Source organism: Pseudophryne corroboree, chromosome 6 (assembly GCF_028390025.1).
Source record: "Pseudophryne corroboree isolate aPseCor3 chromosome 6, aPseCor3.hap2, whole genome shotgun sequence".
NCBI lineage: Eukaryota > Metazoa > Chordata > Amphibia > Anura > Myobatrachidae > Pseudophryne > Pseudophryne corroboree.
In genome coordinates, this window is record NC_086449.1 from 436,535,181 (window position 1) to 436,559,446 (window position 24,266).

At 44.3% G+C, this 24,266-nt stretch overlaps 1 protein-coding gene across 4 annotated transcripts in view; it reads right to left on the reverse strand.

Annotated features, from left to right (window-relative positions):
* The window catches only part of LRRK2 (leucine rich repeat kinase 2), a 469,339-nt gene that overhangs the window by 159,745 nt on the left and 285,328 nt on the right, over nt 1-24,266 (reverse strand). For all 4 annotated transcript variants that reach the window (XM_063927081.1, XM_063927083.1, XM_063927080.1 and 1 more), the window contains exons 27-30: nt 22,755-22,848; nt 15,473-15,668; nt 15,205-15,386; nt 9,778-10,007 (exon numbers count right to left, since the gene is read on the reverse strand). In XM_063927081.1, the coding sequence (XP_063783151.1) occupies nt 9,778-10,007; nt 15,205-15,386; nt 15,473-15,668; nt 22,755-22,848 (702 nt within the window). The remainder of the gene's footprint in view (nt 1-9,777; nt 10,008-15,204; nt 15,387-15,472; nt 15,669-22,754; nt 22,849-24,266) is intronic.

Sequence of the window (24,266 nt, forward strand, 5' to 3'; positions counted from 1 at the left end):
CATTACCGCTGCGCGGTACCTCAGTGAAGATCTGAAGTCTTCTGCCGCCTTTGAAGTCTTCTTTCTTCCTATACTCACCCGGCTTCTATCTTCTGGCTCTGTGAGGAGGACGGCGGCGCGGCTCCGGGACTAACAGCGAGGATGAGACCTGCGTTCCAACCCTCTGGAGCTAATGGTGTCCAGTAGCCTAAGAAGCAGAGCCTATCATTTAAGTAGGTCTGCTTCTCTCCCCTCAGTCCCACGATGCAGGGAGCCTGTTGCCAGCAGTGCTCCCTGAAAATAAAAACCCTAACAAAAGTCTTTTTCAGAGAAACTCAGTAGAGCTCCCCTGCAGTGCATCCAGTCTCCTCTGGGCACAGGATCTAACTGAGGTCTGGAGGAGGGGCATAGAGGGAGGAGCCAGTGCACACCCATCTAAAGTCTTTAGAGTGCCCATGTCTCCTGTGGAGCCCGTCTATACCCCATGGTCCTTACGGATTCCCCAGCATCCTCTAGGACGTAAGAGAATTATATATATATATATATATATATATATATATATATATATATATATATATGGCACCCTGACGCACCTAGCCCCTCAGGGTACAGAGTACAGTGATAGCAATATGTGAAACAGGAGAATGGTATCCCACACAACAGCTACAGGCACACTCACATGTACAATGCATAAGTTATTACATATAAACAATACAACTGCACTGGACTAGTAATTTACATATTACTATCTATGAGTATAGATGTAACAATGTACAGTAGATACTGGATGTATATCACAGAATACTTGTACCAGATATTCAGATAGCAGTACACTTGTTCTTAACCAACACTGTCTAAAATGACATGTAGAATACTTAGGTGTCTGTAAAAGCACAGCCCTGCAGTCCCGGAGATCAGCCCAGCTAGTAGTGAAGATGGCACCAAAATCTCAGTCAGGGAGTGAGGGAGAGTGAACTGCAGCTCCAGGGCAGGAACACCAGCAGTAGATGGCACCCGGAGCTGGGGGAGGGGCTATAGGTCAGTGCCTTATCCCTTATGCTGGTCCTCACCAACGGGTACTGTGGAGCCTATAACAAACGGATTTTAGTAAATCCAACCAATGCTCCCTTGCCCCGGTGGATATAGTGGGGTCCCTGTGCAGTAAAGTGTCCGCGCCAGTGGCGCGGTCCGTCTCCAGGGACCGCGACCGGATCGCACTTTACCAGCGGGTCCTACCTGGGGGACCCTCTTACTTCTCCCCTGATGTGCAGCCACGTGATCCAGGAGAGCGTCAGCGGTGTGTGCCTGAAGTCAGGTGAGTCTCCGCTGCAAGTACCCGGGAACCAAGCAGCGGGAGTATGCAGCGCTGCTGGGGGAGGTGATGGAGCCTCAGCACAGATTGTCAGAATGACAAACAGTGCTGCTGCCCTTGAAGTCTTCTTAAAAAGCTATTTTAAGGGCTGCCTAGCGCAACCCCACCTGTTAGCTGCCTGCACTGCAGGCACCAACTTACAAACTGAGCTCCAGTGCCTGGAGGCGGGGTTATAGAGGAGGTGGTGCAAATCATCGTGGCTTTAGCCTGTTGGTGCCTCGGATCAAGATCCAACTCTACACCCGATGTTAGTCCCTGTGGAATACCAGTGTACCCCGCTGAAGAAAAAGGCCTTACTTGATGACATTCCACAAGATATTTACTCATTCAAATCACATGTGCACCATCCAGCTTCTCCTACACCTCCCAATCCATCCACAGTTCATTCGCTCCAAGACAAAGTGGGTGATTCAGAGTTACACAGAAATAAATGCGGTGCTCCGCCTGTATTGAGTTGGCTGCACATATGTAACAGAGTCCATCCATCTGCTAGTGAAAGTAGCTCTCATTGTCACAGTATATATCTGCACCAGCTCTACCCTTGATTGATTACTCTACAAACCCATGGAACACTTACCCAATGTGCGAATGCCTAGCTGTCATCCAGTTACATCCAATCAGACACAAGTGGCTATACAAAAGAGATAGTAGGACATAATAGATTATGGGGGTCATTCCGAGTTGATCGCTAGCTGAAAATGTTCGCTGCGCAGCGATGAGGCAAAAAAACGGCACTTCTGCGCATGCGCGATGTACTTTCACAACAGCCGAAGTAGTTTCACACATGGTCTAGCGAAGCATTTCAGTCGCACTGTTGACCGCAGAGTGATTGACAGGAAAGGGGCGTTTCTGGGTGTCAACTGACCTTTTTCAGGGAGTTACAAAGATTACAACAAAGGTGCGCAACAAAATTCCCCCCACAATGCAGCTGTGGTTTGTGTGTGTGAGTAAGCACCAATTTACTCAAAATACGAAGACTGAAAAGAAAAGTACACAAAAACTATTCAGCACTAGAGGGAAAACCACATTCACCAAGTGTAATAAATTACACCACCACTTCACAAACTCCTGTGAGTGTATTACCACTTGTTATACTTATTTAAAGTTTGATAATACAGTCCTGTCCGTCCTTAGGATATCATAAATCATCTAAAGGACGAGAGACATATAATAGTGCAGATTGATTTAAAATTAAATAATTTGTTTTATTGCACGATGTACACTTACAAACAAGTGCTTTTTATAGCGTATTGGATCATCCACACAGGCAATGCTGCAAAGAACCTTTTTAGGATATCCAAGGCGTCATGTAGCATACCATATAAAACAGAAAAGTGCAAAAAAATAGCGCAGAATGATAAAAACAATAGCAGCTTTAATACAATATTGCACTTACAAACATTGGTTAATGTATAACATTAACAGAATCAACAAGGCAGAACAGCTGGTCCCAGCTCCTGATAATCCCCAAGAAGATGTCCACGGGTACACTGTAGCTCACTTCCAGATAGTGAGCTCAGTTCAGCAGCTTGAGGCAAAAAAACGGCACTTCTGCACATGCGTATGAGGCACAATGCGCACGCGCGATGTACTTTCACAACAGCCAAAGTAGATTCACACATGGTCTAGCGAAGCATTTCAGTTGCACTGTTGACCGCAGAGTGATTGACAGGAAAGGGGCATTTCTGGGTGTCAACTGACCTTTTTCAGGGAGTGATCGAGAAAACCCAGGCGTGCCCGGAAAAACGCAGGTGTGGCTGGCCAAACGCACGGCGTATTTGTAAAGTCAAATCAGGAACTAAACAGTCTGAAGTGATCGCAAGCGCTGAGTAGGCCTGGAGCTACTCTGAAACTGCACAAAATTATTTTGCAGCCGCTCTGCGAACCTTTCGTTCGCAATTCTGCTAAGCTAAGATACACTCCCAGAGGGCGACGGCTTAGCGTTTGCACGGCTGCTAAAAACTGCTAGCGAGCGATCAACTCGGAATGACCCCCCTATAATTGCAAATACAGGCTCTGACCCATGCAGTTTACTAACATTTGGAAGCTCCATCCTCAGATGGTATTGCCTGCAACTCTAAAAAAGGCCTTAAGTCTCTGCCCTCATCTCATCATCTCTCCAAACAAACTTCCGAGTGTGGCTAAGATGAAAACCGCCTTGTTTGGAACATTTAACTAACAGGGAGATCCACATAGCCAGTTGGAATAATTAGCTGTTCTACTTCAGTCCTGCATTCTATCATGAGCTTTGCACACTTGCATCCTTTGATGCGTCTGGCACAGGGTGCCTTGAATTGTGCAGAGAACATAGAAATCTCAAGACTATCAAGTCATTCTAGAACGAAACATAATGCCCAGTGTCAGAAAGCTCCGCCTCATTTGCAGGTCATGGGTCCTCCAGTAGGATAATGAATCAAAACACACAGTTAAAAGCACCAAAGAATGTGAAAAAAACGAGAAAAAAAACATTGGACTATACTGAAGTTGCATTTAATGAGCTCTGTTCTGAATCCTACTGTAAACAATAAACAGAAAGTGGGTGCTTCCCCCCCTCCCTCACTTCAGGGGGGGAAGCACCCACAAGCATCCACTTTCTGTTTTTTGTCTACTGTAGGATCCAGATTAGAGCTCAAATGGCCTCTCAAGACGTACTTCTTCACCAAACCCAGCCAATTGTCCTCCTAACTCTCTTGTCCACGCTCTCGGTCTGCCCTTTCTGTGTCACCCCGGTCTGTTAGCCCATCACCTTTTAGATTGTAAGCTCGCAAGCGCAGGGCCTTCTCCCTCATGTGCCTTTCCTTCTCTTCGTTACACTATCTTATGCTCAATACTTCCTTTGATGGCACATAACCTGGTTTTCTGTATATACCTTGTACTTGTCCTATACTGTCTCAAACTAAGTGTTTTTAACTTTTCTTGTTTTGCTCATTTGTTTATGTACTCTGCAATGGGCGCTGCGGATCCCTTGTGGTGCTATATAAATAAAAGAAAATAATAATAATATAACCAATAGTCTCTCTATCTCCACATGGAGGTCCCAATGCTACCTAAAGCTCAAAATGTCGAGAACAAGGGAATATCTACTTGATAATTGGGTTTTCTTGGCTCCTCCTTGGTACCATGATTGCTATTACCTGTAGTGAAACACCTTTCTTATCCATTACCTGTTCAACACAGGTGCCGGCAATCATAAATTAAGAGAAAAATCCAGAAGCAGCGCATTTTGTCCCTCCTGGAGGGGGTCATGTTGGGAGTGTCGCAGTCGAAAATATTTCAGTACACACATCACGTACAAACTACACACAGATGGCCTCCGTGCGCGTACTTGTTCTGCCGTGCGTGCACATATTCGCAATTTGCGTATGATCGCTCCCACGGTCCTGCGTATTAGCGCGTGGTATTAGTAATTACGGTGGTGTTTGTAATCGCATGGAAAAGCCATAAAAACACATTACATATTTAATTCAAATAGTGCACAATGTACACATAGCCCACATGCACCGCACCAGCAATTTACACTTGTTTAAATGGTACAGCAACAAAGAGATTCACCTTTACAGGATAGGAGGGGACAGAACTAGGTTATAAGGTGGTGTTTGGTATCCAGCTGTAGGGTATTTTAAGAGCAATATTCCGGTGCTGGTTTGCAGAAGATCGCACGCTCCTACGAATAGTTATGCGCAGGAGCAGAATATAAATATTAACTGTATATGAGGCGGGAACCCAGAGGAGAACATCTGCAAGTGCACCTGGCCCAGACATCGCCCACCTATTCAAACTGACCTATGACCTCTCCTGTACTGTAAACGACCATCCCAGTGTCCAATGGACAAAGAGATTACAGTTCCCACTGTGTTAGGTTTTGGACAAATGTATTAAAAGCCAGCTGCAGGCCAGGTCAAACACAATCTCTGAAGATCATCTACCTTGATGATTGAATACCGGACCGGGAAGCGCAGGCAAACAAACTTGTGTACCATTGACTGTAGCCTTTTTCTCTAATTGTATTGTATTATGCTTGTAACCCCCTGCTAGTAAAGATAACCGTTGGTGGGTTGGACCCCAACATAGTTTTTGAAATACAATTGGTGTCGTGTCCCATTTCCTGTTAAAGGTTTAAGGTATATTTCTATCACACGTGTAACTGCATTGTGCTCTCAGCGTGTTTCTGTGTGTGTGTATGCACTGAGTGTACTCTATACGTCCAACGTGGTGTGAGTACGCAAAGTGCGTATAGGGTACCTTTGTACGCTAACTGTGTAAAAAGTACGTAGGGTAAGAATTAAAATACAGCGGCCGCAGCGGCTCGATTTTAAAGTGTATAGAGTGTGTTCTTAAGTATTGCTGTTAGTCCTGTAAGTAAATCAGCATTTAAAGGAGGTATGTGAGTGGGGAGGTTACTGTACCGGGGCCCAAAATTTCTCTTGGCAGCCCTGACCACTCCTGAGAAGTAAGACATAACTTCTGCCCATAAAGATATTCCTGCTTAATTGGGATCTTTTACTGAGCATCTGCCACCTAAAGGCATAATAATAAAGCTCATCTAAGAGCCACTGATGAGTCCAGTATAGACAGAGGCTTCAAATATAAACAATGTAGCTTTTGCATAACTACTTCAATTTGCTCACTTATCTTAATTCCATACTGTATACAGTCTCAGGGTAATTATCCCAAACACAAAGATCTGTAAGTTACTTACTGCCTTTACAACTGCAGTTCCCAGAAATCATGTGCCCTTTCCATGAACCACCTTCAAGTTTCCTATACATAGAAATTCCTAAAGTAGCTGTTTTCTTACCCAGTCTGCCTATAGCAGCATCGATCTCAATTTAGTTTCCTCTTATGCAAAAGGCTACACACAATACAATCTATACATGCCAAACGTGTTTATCTGGATACTTCCATTCTACTAGTATCTTAATTGTATTACAGGGAAAAATACTTTCTTTTTTGCCCCTATTAATAGCATATATTGCAATGGTTGTTTTTTCTGATACCTTCAATATCTATAACCTTATATTAAAAATGTATTACACCATCCACAATATCTGCACTAAAGTCGCCACTTTTTCTTATGTCATCAGACTCATCTTTTTGCACTTTTCCAGATTTAAAATCATTGAGAGAACACAATAATTAGTGACCATGATCTCTTGTGCTTTTAACTGGGGCAAATCATTCTTTGTAACAAAAGTATTGGCTAAAGCAACATTCCACCATTTAGTCAGTTCTGCTAGATGTGGGGCTGGTTGCTGCTGATCCAACATGTACATACTGCTGTCTGCAAAGCATTTTTGGGAGATTTGTATCCCAGACTGCAGAGTTTAAGGGGTTTCCATCCTTGCTGGTTTCCCAGCTAAAACACAGTTTTGTCCTTAACGTCAGTAGAATTAAGACAAATCAATGTAATATATCTATTAAGCTTAACTTTCCAGTATTAAAAAGCCAAAAAGCTATTCCCTGGGGATAACACTGGTTTTCTGTTGTGGGACTGTTTTTCATTGATGCTTTCAACACAGGTCCCATGTCACACTGAAGTATAGACAAAGGGAAATAACTTCCAAAAACTCGAGACCTTCTGAATGGATAGCTTCTTGTTGATACAGATCTGCTCTTCATACAAAAACAAATCTCCTGAATTCTTAGCACTACGGTCCCATGGATGTGACATTATAAACAAGCCTTGCGTGAAAGCTATGCATAAATAAAGAAGTTTGTAGTGTGCCAACACTACCAATCTCAGGGCTAATGAATAAAAACAAATTTCTGATACTGCAGCTGCAAGTGATTATGGTATTGGTCTAAAGTCCCAAGGCAAATGGATGAAATAATGTATTAAAAATACACTGCACTTGCTGGTGATATTAAAAATATATAAATGTTCTATGGGGCTGCGTGCTCAGCATTAATACATTAATTCAAAACATATACATAATCACATAGATAAAAACAATAGAGCAGTGGTTCTCAAACTTTTCTGAATCACGGCACCCTAGAGTATCAGAATTTTTTACGGCACCCCATGGCCAAACGCTTCTTACTGAGAAATTTAGAAAGAAATATTAAATGAAGTAAATTATGTTTATATGTCATCCTTAGGTTCAGTTATGTGGTGGGAGAGAAGATTTGCTTCTGTTTGTCCACATATTTTATGACTGGCAGCCTCCAGCATTAGTTTTGCCTCTTACATTGACCATATATAATTTTAATTGGTCCTGGACCACCAACCCAAGGCACCCATGCAAGTGTCCGGAGGCACCCCAGGGTGCCATGGCACACAGTTTGAGAACCACTGCAATGTAGACAAGCCCACAAAAAAGAGAAAAAGTGTATCACCTTCTTCTAATTGCTCAAAAAGCACTGAATACAAAAGGTACACTAAATTTTTTAGAATGGGTAGAATTTAGGTTATAAATTGTATCAAAACTTTTGTTTAGTAAAAGAATACAACTTCCTACAGTCTTTCAATAAGCTCTGTTGAAAGTATTTTATAGCTATATAGCTATTCCGCAATCAGTTACCCCTCCGTGCAAATGGTATCAGGGGTCCATTGGCTGTTACTGATCTCCGTCTCCCTTGCTCGAATAGTGAAGCACTCACCACTGCGGATGCCAGGTACGGGAGGGTCTATGCTGCTCTGCATTTCTCCAATGTATAGCAATATCGGCTGTAGCTGTTAGCACTGGGAGGTGCGCGTCCCAGCCGTTGCTTAGGAGCCAGGACACCGCACCTCCCGCTAACCCCGGCTCAGCGCCTAGCAACAAACGGACGCAGGGCGCAAGGTCTCCTGGTCCCCGCCCGGTGTTTAGCAACAGGCTGACACCGGGCGCACACCTTGGCAACGGGGACGCCTGAAGCAGAAGGCGTTCCCCGTTGCTTAAGTTCTTTAGTACGTGCAGCAGGGCAGCTGCACTTAGTTATTAATTAAGGTTCTAAGCAATGATTGGTGCAGCACCATATATATTCCCTTCCTAGTCACTCCCAAAATGCTGGTGATAGTTCCTGCTTTTGTGAGAACCTGTCAGCTGATGTGAGTACCTGTCAGCCTGTGTAACACCTGTGATTCTGAGACCTTGCCTGTTTGATTCCTGATCTGATCCAGCTAGCCGTGAACCCAGGTTTTAGTGTGGAATTTCCACACAGGCACTGTCTTGCAAACATTTCTTTACTGTATTCATCCTATGCATTATCGCATTTACAAATCATTTGAATTTACAGTCTCGTTGTTCTAACACCCTGTGTATTGTTGCATGTACGTAGTTATTGTGCTATTATTATATTCCAACCTGTGCATGTTATATCTCTCTGTCAGCTTATAGTGCAGCGGCATCTAGCTAGGGTTCAATGTACGTCTCACCATACTGAAACCTACTCTTGCCCAGCCTCCAATAGCCGCCTTGTCTATACTTAAAACACGGGGGCATCTGAGTACAGGGCGGACCTAATCTGCCCTGGAAAGGCGGCCGTTACAGGCAAAGTCTTTGGCTGCAGGAGGCTAAAAGACTACTGGGCAAGGGTAATTGCGTGAGCGTCACCAAGAACCATCAGATAGCCCATAGCACACTGTAGTCTACCTAACAGTAGCATGCAGTTATAGCGGGATGTCGGAGCTTAGTGGAGGTGAGGTCTAGGAGTAATGCCGTCAACACGTTTCGTCCCACAATATATCAGGACTATTTCAAAAGTGAAAACTATGGCTGGCCGTGGACACAAGCAGACGGGAAAGCCACCAAATGCTGCATCGTGCTTTACGAAAATAAATTGTACCATTTTGAACTGTATTGCCCTATATTTTTTATTTTTTATATTGTTCTGCTTTGAATTGCTGCAAGCAACTGCACCATACCTGATGTGAAAGGAAGTCATCTCCAAACTCAATTCCAGTGGTTTAAGGACAGTGTTGCCCTTTCCCCTTTCCTTGAGATTTTGAATAGAACGATTGTAATAAGGGTGATATTGTATTCAGTTTTTAAGATTCAGGAAATTGTTGAACCAGTAATCGTTGCTGAAGTCACAAACCTCCAATGACAATGCAAAAGTCTGCTCTGTATGGACAGAAAGATGACGGGGCCACAATCTTTGAAACATGGGGGTAGATGTATTAACCTGGAGAAGGCATAAGGAAGTGGTAAACCGGTGATAAACGCACCAGCCAATCAGCTCCAATATGTAAATTTACAGTTAGGAGCTGATTGGCTGGTGCGTTTATCACCTTGCACTTGTCACTGGTTTATCACTTCCTTATGCCTTCTCCAGGTTAATACATCTGCCCCATGATTCCATCCTACATTGTTAGACTGCCATCTTCCAAGCCTGACATTTGAATAAAAACAATCTGCATTGTGGCACCAAATGTGATGTTCAAAAACATCATATTGCATAAAGGTGTTAATCAAGCTCACATTTCTAAGCAATACGTTTATTACCTGCAAAGTCCCAGACATTCAATGTAATTTCCTTCTTAACTTTCCCTCTTATAAATAAGGGCCAGTCCTTTACATCTATTCCAATGGTTGCTTTTTCCGGTCCCTGTCCCGGGCGCTTCTCTTTCATTAGCTGTTGCACTAGTGTTGTTTTACCGCTTCCTGTGTTCCCCATAATTAACAGTTTCATACGATTATAAGGAACGGCCTTTTTTAAGCGTTGCTGGAGGAAACTAAAAAGCATAAAAAGTATATTAAATAACTAGAAGGGATTTTGTAATCCTTATTCATTAAAGAATAGCAAATTACTAAAGCAAAATGTTTGTAGGTCTCAAATCAGACCAGATACCTAACTTATAGTAAAACATTGCTATTACTTGAATATTATCCACTCAAATGACAGTGTAAAATGAATTGCTGTACAATGCTATAGACAATTTGGCCTGAACTAGCAGATTTATCTTCAGGTTGGTGGGAACTTCATACGATATTCTGTTAAAGAAGGAATAGTTTTAAATTAAGCTCAGTATATAATAAATACATTTTTTTTAAAAGTTCATGGATGTTGCATTAAAATAATTCATGATATATTAGTATTTGTGAAATTAATTTAAAATACAAAGAAAGTAAATACAGGGATAGAAAACAAAAACAGGTTTAAAAAAAAAAAAAACACTTTTTTTTTTTTTGCATTAATGTTTTACTGAAAAAAAAAATTAGGATTTTAATTACCTACCAGTAAATCCGTTTCTTGTAGTCCGTAGAGGATGCTGGGGTCCACATTAGTAGCATGGGGTATAGACGGGTCCACTAGGAGCCACTGGCACTTTAAGAGTTTGAGATTGTGGCCTGGCTCCTCTCTCTATGCCCCTCCTACCAGACTCAATCTAGAAACTGTGCCCGAGGAGACTGACATCTTCGAGAGAAGGATTATTACACAGATAGTGATGAGATTCACACCAGCTCACACACAAGGCAACCCAAGCTAACTAGCTTGAAACATCAGCAACGGCTGAACAGGATTACTTACCAAGTAACAAGACAGTACTTACCCAGAACTAAGCAGTACTGAACTAAATAACCACTGTAGAACAACAATAACGGGCGCCCAGCATCCTCTATGGACTACGAGAAAAGGATTTACCGGTAGGTAATTAAAATCCTATTTTCTCTTACGTCCTAGAGGATGCTGGGGTCCACACTAGTACCATGGGGATGTACCAAAGCTCCCAGAATGGGAGGGAGAGCGTGGAGGCTCCTGTAGAACCTTTTGACCAAACTTAAGGTCCTCAGAGGTGTTCGACCCTGACCAAGTAGCTGCTCGGCAGAGTTGTAATGCCGAGACACCCCGGGCAGCCGCCCAGGAAGAACCCACCTTACGAGTAGAGTGGGCCTTAACAGACGTAGAACACGGCAAGCCTGCCGTAGAATACGCATGCTGGATAGTGAACCTGATCCAGCGAGAGATCGTCTGCTTAGAAGCAGGACACCCAATTTTCTAGGGATAATACAGGACAAACAGAGTCCGATTTTCTGTGACAAGCAGTTCTCCTCACATAGATTTTGAAAGCCCTTACAACATCTAAGCACTTTGATGAAATTGAGGAGTCAGTCGCAACTGGCACCACAATAGGTTGGATGATATGAAAAGCCGACCCAACCTTCAGAAGAAACTGCTGACGTGTCCGAAGCTCAGCTCTATCTTCATGAAAGATCAAGTATGGGCTTATACATGACAAAACCCCCAACTCCGACACACGTCTAGCAGAAGCTAAGGCCAACAAAGTGACAGCCTTCCATGTGAGAAACTTGACCTCAACCTCCAGTCCGACTGGAGGAATTGCAACACCACGTTAAGATCCCAGGGCGCCGTAGGCGGTACAAAGGGAGGTTGGATGTGCAGAACTGTTTCTGGAAGAAAATGGATAGGGCCGAAATCTGGACCTTTATGTATCCCAACTTCAGGCCCATATCCACACCTGCTTGCAGGCAGAGGAGAAACCATCCCAGTTGAAACTCCACCGCAGGAAATTTCTTGGACTCGCACCAAGACACACATTTTCCAAATTTGATGATAATGCCTAGATGTTACTCCTTTCCTAGCCTGTATCAGGGTAGGAATAACCTTGTTCGGAATGCCCTTCCGAGCTAATATCTGGCGTTCAACCGCCATGCCGACAAACATAGCCGTAGTAAGTCTTGTTAGGCGAACGGCCCCCGAGGAGGAAGAGGCCTCGGCTCTCCTAGCAGTAGATCCAGAAGATCTGCGTACCAAGCCCTTCTTGGCCAGTCTGGAACAGTGAGGATTGCCTGAACTCCTGTTCTCCTTATGAGTTTGAGAACTCTTGGAATGAGTGGAAGTGGAGGAAACATGTACACCAACTGGAACACTCACGGAGTCACTAGGGCGTCCACCGCCACTGCTTGCGTGTCTCTTGACCTGGAACAAAACCGCCAAAGCTTCTTGTTAAGATGAGAGGCCATCATATCGATTTGGGGTAGGCCCCAAAGATTTGTTACCTCCTTGAACACCTCCGGATGGAGGCCCCTCTCCCCTGGATGGAGATCGCGTCTGCTGAGGAAGTCTGCTTCCCAGTTGACTACTCCCGGAATGAAGATCGCTGTGCCAACGCGTGTCTTTATGCCCAGAGTATTATTCTTGTTACCTCTGACATTACAGCTCTGCTCTTCATTCCACCTTGTTTGGTTATGTAATCCACTGTCATTACGTTGTCCGACTGTACCTGAATGGCCCGATTTCTCAGAAGATGGGCCGCTTGGAGAAGACCGTTGTAGACGGCTCTTAGATTCAAATGTTTATCGGCAGGCCGGCTTCCAGACGACCACCTTCCTTGGTAGGTTACCCCTTGAGTGACTGTGCTCCAGCCCCGGAGACTTGCACCCGTGGTTAGAAGAATCCAGTCCTGAATACCGAACCTGCGGCCCTCCAGAAGGTGAGATTATTGCAGCCACCAGAGCAGTGAAAACCTGGCCTTTGGCGACAAACGTATTCTCTGGTGCATGTGTAGATGGGATCCCGACCACTTGTTCAGGAAATCCAGTTGGAAGGACAGAGTGTTAAAACCTCCCATACTGCAGAGCCTCGTACCATCTTCCCCAGAAGGCGAATGTACTGATGAACAGACACCCGGGCTGGCTTCAGGACATCCTAGACCATTGTTTGCATCACCAACGCTTTTTCCTCTGGAAGAAACACCCTCTGCACCTCTGTGTCGAGGATCATTCCCAGAAAGGACAACCTCCTGGTTGGTTCCCCATGAGATATTGGGATATTCAGGGTCCAACCCTGTTCCTTGAGAAGCAGGATCTTGAGAGCTATTAACTGAAAAAAGCTTCTCCTTGGACAATGCCTTTATCAGCAGATCGTCCAGATACGGAATTATGTTCATCCCCTGCCTGCGGAGGAGAACCCTCATTTCCGCCATCACCTTGGTAAAAACCCTTGATGCTGTGGAGAGGCCGAATGGTAGGGCCTGGAACTGAAAATGACAGTCCAACAGAGTGAATCGGAGATAAACCTGATGCAGCAGCCAAATCGGAATGTGGACGTACGCATCCTTGATATCCAGGGATACCAGGAATTCCCCCTCTTCCAGACCTGATATCACTGCCCTTAGCGACTCCATTTTGAACTTGAACTCCCTCAGAAAGGGGTTTAGTGATTTTAAGTTCAGAATGGGCCTGACCGAACCATCCGGTTTCGGTACCACGAAAAGGTTCGAATAGTATCCTGTGTTCTGCCTTTAAGGAGGGACTGGTACCATGACCTGTTCCTCCACCAACTTCTGGATGGCTCCCTGCAGGGTAGCCTAGTCTGCCGGCAAAGCTGGCAAGCCCGATGTGAAGAACCGATGAGGAGGAAGATCTTGAAATTCCAGCCGGTACCCCTGGGACACAATATCTAGTACCCAGGGGTTCAGGCCGGACGACTCCCTAATGTGACTGAAATGTCTGAATATCTCCCCCACCGGCCCTACTTTCAGGCTGCGCTGTCCACCATCATGCGTAGGACTTGTTCTTGGGAACCTGCCGCAACAGGTTTCTTGGATTTTGGTCAGCCCCCTCTAACGAAGGTGTTGGCCGGTTTGGTCTTTCTTGGTTTAGAAACCCAAAAGGACTGAGATGCAGGTGAAGAATAAGGTTTCCTCATAGCAGGTGCAGCTGAGGGAAGAAAAGGGGACTTACCCGCTGTAGCCCGCTGTAGCCGTGGTGATTCACACATCCAATGCTTCCCCAAAGAGAGCCTGACCTGTGTAGGGTAGGGTCTCCACACCTCTCCTGGATTCCACGTCGGCAGACCACTGGCGCAGCCACAGTCCTCGACGGGCTGAGATGGACATGGAAGAAATTCCTGCAGCCGTCAAACCCAGGTCTCTCATGGATTCAACCATAAATTTCCCCGAATCCGGTATGTTACGTAAGAACAATTCAAAGTCACTTTCATTCATTGTAATCAATTACTCAAGTAACATGTCAGCTTTACTATAGCTTTAGAAAGGGGGTGGCGGCATGCTGCCGGGGTGAGCGATCCACTGTGGCGGGGAACGTTCGATACCCTCAGGAGCTCAGTGTCCTGTCCGCGGAGATAGTCCCTCGAAGCAGGGAGGCTGTTGCCAGCAGCCTCCCTGTAAAATAATAAACTCTAAAATATAACTTTACTAGAGAAACTCTAGAGAACTCCCCTAGCTGTGACCTGCTCCTCCGGGAACATTTTCTAAACAGAGTCTGGTAGGAGGGGCATAGAGGAAGGAGCCGGCCCACACTCTCAAACTCTTAAAGTGCCAGTGGCTCCCTAGTGGACCCGTCTATACCTTATGGTACTAATGTGGACCACAGCATCCTCTAGGACGTAAGAGAAAAAAAAAAAAAAAGAATCCTGTATTAGAAACCTCAATCAACCATGTTTTAATGCTTTCTAACATTAATAATGTTATTAGGCTTTGATTTAATTTATTTTACATATTTCAATAAAACCATTTTTTACAGCTTATTATTTCTATTACATCTTAATATATGTAGACAGAATAAACATATTAATACATACAAAGTACATTCATAGATAGATGAAATTGAAAATAAAAACAAGTTAATGTTAAGCATTAGTCATATTTATTATAATTAAATAAATCTAAATAGTAATACAAAATTGAAAATGCAAAAGCACTTTACAGAGAGAAACACACACACACACACACACACACACACACACAGGGAGTTCAGCATAAGCACTGGGCATCTCAATGGCATTAAACATTTTGAATAAAAACATTTTTTTTTTAGTATAATAGGCTTTGCACCGTGCCTGTACTAACAGCTTAATAAAAAACCCAGAGTGCTTTAAATAAAAAAAGAACCATTTGGTTTAAACCAGCCAACCCTGAATAAATGTAATGCATCAAAAAACTGCACCGTATGAGGTCTCTGGCCTTGCACCCTATGTGCTTCAGATCAAAATCAAGATGTAGTCCATCAAGTGGAAGGTCCCAAACTTTAGTAAGTTTTCCCATTTCATCTGGAAATGATCTCAGATCTGGATTGTAGCTTAGGTCAAAGCAAGTGATGTTTACAAGAAATCCAACTTCAGGGGGTATCTGGAACACAAGGAAGTATAATAATTACATGGTATCTTGAATATTGATAAGAGGAACCACACACTATGGGACAGCTCATATATTACCTCCTGGATCTTGTTGTGAGAAAGTTGCAGTTTCTCAAGCCGTGACCATCTGTTTACATCTTTTCGGAGGTCCCCAAGATTTAAAATGCTAATCTGATTGTAATTCAAAATGATTTCTCGCAAATTTAAAGAAGCCCATTCCAACGGGCCAGGTAGACTATCAATTTGATTGTTGCTTAAATCTACTGTTCGTAAACTTGAATGTAAAAGAAAAATAATTAAGCAATTTAGGGTAGTTGACATTGATAATGGAATTCAATATTACAGCATCAATCTACCCTGTATTTTACATATATGTGTTCCAAAATACATTATGTTCTTTAATTAACATTCATATTTGTGAATGATTTAAATGCATGATTTAAATTTAGCAACAGTTCTTCATAAACTGAAAAAGCAAATTAAATTAGATAGACGTGTGTAAGGACTGGCTACCTGTCAATTTATTTTAAGAAGTCAAAACAGGGGAACTCTGCAAGCGCAACTCGGCTTTTGTTAAACTCATTTGACCAAAGCTTTTTAAAAATGGTTTATTGTAGTTATAGTTTATTTCCAGCAGACACCAGAAGTATGATTAACAGTAATTTGTAATCAATCAGCTTTCATTAGGTTCAGCAGGTCTATAAAATAAATAAATAAATAATAATAGGTCTCCCGTAGCCTTAGAGCAGTGTTTCCCAACCTCGGTCCTCAAGGGACACTAACAGTGCTGGTTTTAGTGATATCCAGGCTTGAACACAGGTGACTTAATTAATACCTCAGTTAGGAAGGAAGGGTAGGAAGGCTGCAAGATTCTGCGCAGCGGGATGCCAGAATCGGTCTTATGACCGCCACCATCCCAAATGGCATTTCATATTGTACCCTTTACATTATGTAAAAAAATGATAATATCATGTTTACTGTTGGCTTTCTTTCTTCACATCTTAAAAAAAAAACAAATAAAAAAAACACTTTCGGCCATTTGGGTGAAAACAAATTTGATGTGTTAAAATGAGTAAAAATAAGAATTTACTTACCGATAATTCTATTTCTCGTAGTCCGTAGTGGATGCTGGGAACTCCGTAAGGACCATGGGGAATAGCGGCTCCGCAGGAGACAGGGCACATCTAAAGAAAGCTTTAGGATCACCTGGTGTGCACTGGCTCCTCCCCCTATGACCCTCCTCCAAGCCTCAGTTAGGATACTGTGCCCGGACGAGCGTACACAATAAGGAAGGATTTTGAATCCCGGGTAAGACTCATACCAGCCACACCAATCACACTGTACAACTTGTGATCTGAACCCAGTTAACAGCATGATAATAGAGAAGCCTCTCGAAAAGATGGCTCACTACAACAATTAACCCGAATTTTTTGGTAACAATAATTATGTACCAGTATTGCAGACAATCCGCACTTGGGATGGGCGCCCAGCATCCACTACGGACTACGAGAAATAGAATTATCGGTAAGTAAATTCTTATTTTCTCTGACGTCCTAGTGGATGCTGGGAACTCCGTAAGGACCATGGGGATTATACCAAAGCTCCCAAACGGGCGGGAGAGTGCGGATGACTCTGCAGCCCCCAATGAGAGAACTCCCGGTCCTCCTCAGCCAGGGTATCAAATTTGTAGAATTTTACAAACGTATTTGCTCCTGACCAAGTAACTGCTCGGCAAAGTTGTAAAGCCGAGACCCCTCGGGCAGCTGCCCAAGATGAGCCCACCTTCCTTGTGGAGTGGGCATTTACAGATTTTTGGCTGTGGCAGGCCTGCCACAGAATGTGCAAGTTGAATTGTACTACAAATCCAACGAGCAATAGTCTGCTTAGAAGCAGGAGCACCCAGCTAGTTGGGTGCATAGAGGATAAACAGCGAGTCAGATTTCCTGACTCCAGCCGTCCTGGAAACATATATTTTCCGGGTCCTGACAACGTCTAGCAACTTGGAGTCCTCCAAGTCCCTAGTAGCCGCAGGCACCACAATAGGTTTGGTTCAGGTGAACGCTGAAACCACCTTAGGGAGAAACTGAGGACGAGTCCTCAATTCCGCCCTGTCCGAATGGAAAATCAGATAAGGGCTTTTACAGGATAAAGCCACCAATTCTGACACGTGCCTGGCCCAGGCCAGAGCCAACAGCATGACCACTTTTTCTGTGAGATATTTTAACTCCACAGATTTAAGTGTGTCAAACCAATGTGACTTTTGGAACCCAAAAACCACCTGGAGATCCCAAAAGTGCCACTAAAGGCACAAAAGGAGGCTGTATATGCAGTACCCCTTTAACAAATGTCTGAACTTCAGGGACTGAAGCTAGTTCTTTTTTGGAAGAAAATTGACAGAGCCGAAATTTGAACCTTAATGGACCCCAATTTCAGGCCCATAGATACTCCTGTTTGCAGGAAATGTAGGAATCGACCCAGTTGAATTTCCTCCGTCGAGCCTTACTGGCCTCGCACCACGCAACATATTTTCGCCAGATGCGGTGATAATGTTTTGCGGTTACATCCTTCCTGGCTTTGATCAGGATAGGGATGACTTCATCCGGAATGCCTTTTTCCTTCAGGATCCGGCGTTCAACCGCCATGCCGTCAACGCAGCCGCGGTAAGTCTTGGAACAGACAAGGTCCTTGCTGGAGCAGGTCCCTTCTTAGAGGTAGAGGCTACGGATCCTCCGTGAGCATCTCTTGAAGTTCCGGTTACCAATTCCTTCTTGGCCAATCCGGAGCCACTAATATAGTGCTTACTCCTCTCCATCTTATCAATCTCAGTACCTTGGGTATGAGAGGCAGAGGAGGGAACCCATACACTGATTGGTACACCCACGGTGTTACCAGAGCATCTATAGCTATTGCCTGAGGGTCCCTTGACGTGGCGCAATACCTGTCGAGTTTTTCCCAACGGTTTATAATCATGTGGAAGACTTCTGGGTGAAGTCCTTACTCTCCCGGGTGGAGGTCGTGCTGAGGAAAACTGCTTCCCAGTTGTCCACTCCCGGAATGAAAACTGCTGACAGTGCTATCACATGGTTTTTCGCCCCGCGAAGAATCCTTGCAGCTTCTGCCATTGCCCTCCTGCTTCTTGTGGCACCCTGTCTGTTTACGTGGGTGACTGCCGTAATGTTGTCCGACTGGATCAACACCGGCTGACCTTGAAGCAGAGGTCTTGCTAAGCTTAGAGCATTGAAAATGGCCCTTAGCTTCAGGACATTTATGTGAAGTGATGTCTCCAGGCTTGACCATAAGCCCTGGATATTCCTTCCCTGTGTGACTGCTCCCCAGCCTCGCAGGCTGGCATCCGTGGCCACCAGGACCCAGTCCCGCATGCCGAATCTGCGGCCCTCTAGAAGATGAGCACTCTGCAACCACCACAGGAGGGATACCCTTGTCCCTGGTGACAGGGTTATCCGCTGAAGCATCTGAAGATGCGACCCGGACCATTTGTCCAGTAGGTTCCACTGGAAAGTCTTGCGTGGAATCTGCCGAATGGGATTGCTTCGTAGGAAGCCACCATTTTTACCCAGAACCCTTGTGCATTGATGCACTGAGACTTGGTTCGGTTTTAGGAGGTTCCTGACTAGCTCGGATAACTCCCTGGCTTTCTCCTCCGGGAGAAACACCTTCTTTCTGGACTGTGTCCAGGATCATCCCTAGGAACAGAAGACAAGTCGTCGGAACCAGCTGCGATTTTGGAATATTGAGAATCCAATCGTGCTGCCGCAACACTACCTGAGGTAGTGCTACACCGATCTCCAACTGTTCCCTGGATCTCACCCTTATCAGGGAATCGTCCAAATAAAGGATAACTAAAATTCCCTTCCTTCGAAGTAATATCATCATTACGGTCATTACTTCAGTAAAGACCCGGGGTGCCGTGGACCATCCCTACGGCAGCGTCTGAACTGATAGTGACAGTTCTGTACCATAACCTGAGATACCCTTGGTGAGAAGGGTAAATTTTGACATGAAGGTAAGCATCCTTGATGTCCCGAGACATCATGTAGTCCCCTTCTTCCAGGTTTGCAATCACTGCTCTGAGTGACTCAATCTTGAATTTGAACCTCTGTATGTAAGTGTTCAAAGATTTTAGATTTTAAAATCGGTCTCACCGAGCCGTCTGGCTTCGGTACCACAATAGTGTGGAATAATACCCCGTTCCCCGTTGCAGGAGGGGTACCTTAATTATCACCTGCTGGGAATACAGCTTGTGAATGGCTTCCAAAACTGCCTCCCTGTCAGCGGGAGACGTCGGTAAAACAGACTTTTGGAAACGGCGAGGGGAATACGTCTCGAATTCCAATTTGTACCCCTGAAATATTACCTGAAGGATCAAGGGGTCTACTTGCGAGTGAGCCCACTGCGCACTGAAATTCATTGAGAACGGGCCCCCACCGTGCCTGAACTTGTAAAGCCCTAGCGTCATACTGAGAGCTTGGCAGAGGCGGAAAAGGGTTTCTGTTCCTGGGAACTGGCTGATCTCTGCAGCCATTTTCCTCTCCCTCTGTCATGAGCAGAAAAGAGGAACCCTTTTGTCCGCTTGCCAACCAGGACTGCGCCTGATAATACGGCGTCTTATTTTGAGAGGCGACTTGGGGTACATCCCCTTTTTTTTTTTTTTTTTTAAGGCAATACTTCCAAATGCCGTTTGGAATCCGCATCACCTGACCACTTTACTGGTATAATTGGACAACGCACTTATACTTGATGCCAGTCGGCAAATATTCCGCTGTGCATCATGCATATATAGAAATGCATCTTTTAATTGCTCTATAGGCAATAATATACTGTCCTTATCTAGGATATCAAATTTCCAGTCAGGGAATCCGACCACGCCAACCCAGCACTGCACATCCAGGCTGAGGCGATTGCTGGTCGCAGTATAACACCAGTATGTGTGTAAATACATTTTAGGATACCCTCCTGCTTTCTATCAGCAGGATCCCTAAGGGCGGCCATCTCCAGAGAGGGTAGAGCCCTTGTTCTTACAAGCGTGTGAGCGCCTTATCCCCTGTAGGGGGTGTTTCCCAACGCACCCTAACCTCTGGCGGGAAAAGGTATACTGCCAATAACTTTTTAGAAATTATCAATTGTTATCGGGGGGAAACCCACGCATCATCACACACCTCATTTTATTTCTCAGATTCAGGAAAACTACAGGAAGTTTTTCCTCACCAAACATAATACCCCTTTTTTTTGGTGGTATTTATATTATCAGAAGAGTGTAAACTTTTTCCATTGCCTCAATCATGCAATGTGTGGCCCTATTGGAAATCACGGTTGTCTCTTCACCGTCGACACAGGAGTCAGTATCCGTGTCGGCGTCTGTATCTGAGGTAACGGGCGCTTTAGAGCCCCTGTATGAGACGTCTGGACATGCACAAGCTGAGTAGCCGGCTGTCTCATGTCAACCACTGTCTTTTATACAAAGCTGACACTGTCACGCAATTTCAACAGTACATCCACTCAGGTGTCGACCCCCCAGGGGGTGACAACACTATTACAGACACTCTACTCCGTCTCCTCATCATTTTTCTCCTCATACATGTCGACACAAACGTACCGACACACAGCACACACACAGGGAATGCTCTGATAGAGGACAGGACCCCACTAGCCCTTTGGGGAGACAGAGGGAGAGTTTGCCAGCACACACCAGAGCGCTATATATATACAGGGATAACCTTATATAAGTGTTTTTCCCTTTATAGCTGCTGTATTGTTTATACTGCGCCTAATTTGTGCCCCCCTCTCTTTTTTAACCCCTTTCTGTAGTGTAGTGACTGCAGGGGAGAGCCAGGGAGCTTCCCTCCAACTGAGCTGTGAGGGAAAATGGCGCCAGTGTGCTGAGGAGATAGGCTCCACCCCTTTCTCGGCGTCCTTATCATCCGTTTTCTTGTATGTTTTGGCAGGGGTTAAATGCATCCATATAGCCCAGGAGTTATATGTGATGCATTTATTTTAGCCATAAAAGGTTTTCTATCGATTTATTGCGTCTCAGGGCGCTGCCCCCCCAGCGCCCTGCACCCTCAGTGACCGGAGTGTGAAGTGTGCTGAGAGCAATGGCGCACAGCTGCGGTGCTGTGCGCCTACCTTTATCTGAAGACAGGAAAGTCTTCTGCCGCCGATTTTTCCGGACCTCTTCGCTCTTCTGGCTCTGTAAGGGGGCCGGCGGCGCGGCTCCGGTGACCCATCCAGGCTGAACCTGTGATCGTCCCTCTGGAGCTAATGTCCAGTAGCCTAAGAAGCCCAATCCACTCTGCACGCAGGTGAGTTCGCTTCTTCTCCCCTTAGTCCCTCGATGCAGTGAGCCTGTTGCCAGCAGGTCTCACTGAAAATAATAAACCTAAACTAAAACTTTCACAAAGAGCTCAGGAGAGCCCCTAGTGTGCACCCTTCTCGTCGGGCACAGAAATCTAACTGAGGCTTGGAGGAGGGTCATAGGGGGAGGAGCCAGTGCACACCAGGTGATCCTAAAGCTTTCTTTAGATGTGCCCTGTCTCCTGCGGAGCCGCTATTCCCCATGGTCCTTATGGAGTTCCCAGCATCCACTAGGACGTCAGAGAAAAGACTATTGATATTTTCTGGAAAAAATTAACTATAATTTGTGTTGGTAACAAATTAAAAAATAATGACTGATATTGATGTTGGAATGTGGTAAGTGTTAACTACGGAAATGGCTTCAGCACAAGAGTTAGAAAACCCTCAGGGGTAAAACCACATTAAGTAAGAAAAGAGAGGCCCTAAAGTAAACTTTCCCAAACTCATCCATTACAGTCCAGGTTTTCAGAATATCCATGCTTAAGTCAACATGGTTAAATCAAATTGACTGAGGTACTATTTAAGTAAACTGTGCTCAAGCATGGATAACTTTAAAACCTGGACTTCTGTCTCCTCACCTTCTGTACTGATAATGCTTTAGAAACTTACTTTTTAAAAATAAATCTAACAAATGTGTCTAACCATACACTTATTTATGGTACCAGATGTAATAGTTCCCTGTTTTCTTTATGTTTTTCCTGACTACCTGGGTCAGTAGCAGACAAGACAGTTTAGGCAAAATTCATGGTGGACATTATATGTAGTATTATAGTATAAAAGACTCCAAAATTTAACATATGCACCTAAAGGGTTGCTCAATATAGAATCATCCTTTGATTATAATTAGCATTTAAAATGTAATATATAAAATTAGTAATATATTTCTTAAAGGAACCTATAAATTAAATTCTGCTTGAATATTATGTGTAAAATAAAATAAAACATAACAAATGGACTAAAGTGTTGCCTTTCCAGCCTGTATACTTACTGTGAGAGTTGAAGGATTTCTCTGGGGATATTTGTAAATTTATTATGTGATAACCGCAATGTGGTGATTTTTGAGGGAATATTGGGCACCATAGCTGAAATACAAAGAAAATAAGAGTTATGGTAGAGCAGCGTGTAAGACTATATTACAGACTTGGCTACAACCCTCACTTTCACTTTTCAAAGCTAAACTACACTATTTATTCAGAATCCAGTGGGTTGAGGTTATTTTATATAGGGAAGCCAAAACAGAGAAACATTTTTTAATGGGGGAATCATATATAGCCACTCTATAAATTTCACTAAGAACGCAAATTCATAACAGCTTGAAAAACTCGTTCTGGTACATGTTACAATTAGCAGCCAACGATCCTCCAATACAATTTTAATGTTTCACTTGCATGTTATGGTGGGGGGGTGCGAGGCGCCGACAGCTCAATACCTTATCAATTCCATGTACCCGACTCCTCCCAGCCCCCGGGTCCTATTCTCTTCTTTCTGTACCCCACCCTTTGTGTATTTTCGGAACAAAACAAAATAATAACAATTGATGTTAAAAAAAATTAAATAAAAACATACCTTATCAATATAGCTATATCAGATTTAATTGCTATCCTATGTTGTCTTGATATGTTATAAAATGTGCTTGTGACATTGAATCGGATCACATTACCAATACATTTTGTGCCTTATGTCATTGCATACTAAGCACTATGTCTTCTAACAGTTGTATTATGGCTTATCACATTGTCTGTGAACTTGACACTTGATGCTTCAATAAAAAAAAATGGGGGGAAAAAAGTGTTATGGTAGACTTACCCTTGTAAACTTTTTTCTTCGAGCTCTATAGAATCCACAGGGATTACATAGGGTGTAGGTGGTTGGAGGGGACCGGGCACCAAACAGTTAAAGCTTTCAGCTCCTAGGTTGGCTTGGTCCCTCCTCCCCTATACCTTGCCCCCAGCTAAAGGCCAGCCAGTGTTTGTGGACAAGCCCAAGACAGAAGCAGGATAGAGAATGAAGAATGGTACACATAAGAAAACACTCACACAGCAGAGAAGGGAACCAGTGACTAAGAGGATAAAACCCATAGAAGCCGGGTGAATCAGGGCGCGCGCCATGTGGATCCTATGGACCTCGAAGAAAAATAGTTTACAAGGTTAAGTCTACCATAACTGTTGTTTTCTTCTTCAGGGTCCATAATCTACACAGGATTACCATTGGGATGTCCCAAAGCAGTTTCCCCTAAGGGAGGGGACATGCCTGAGCAGAAAGAAGGACCCGGCGCTCAAAGGAAACATCCTGAGAGGCAAAGGTATCAAAGGCATAGAATTTAAGGAAGGTGTGGACAGAAGACCATGTGGCCACCCTGCATGATTGTTCGGCAGAAGCTCCACGGCGGATGCCCACAATGGTTGTGTTGTAACCATATGCGGAACAGGGAAGTCAGCCTGAGTGTAAGCCTGTGATACAGTAATGCAAGACCAGCGAGCCAAAGTTTGTTTGTTAGATG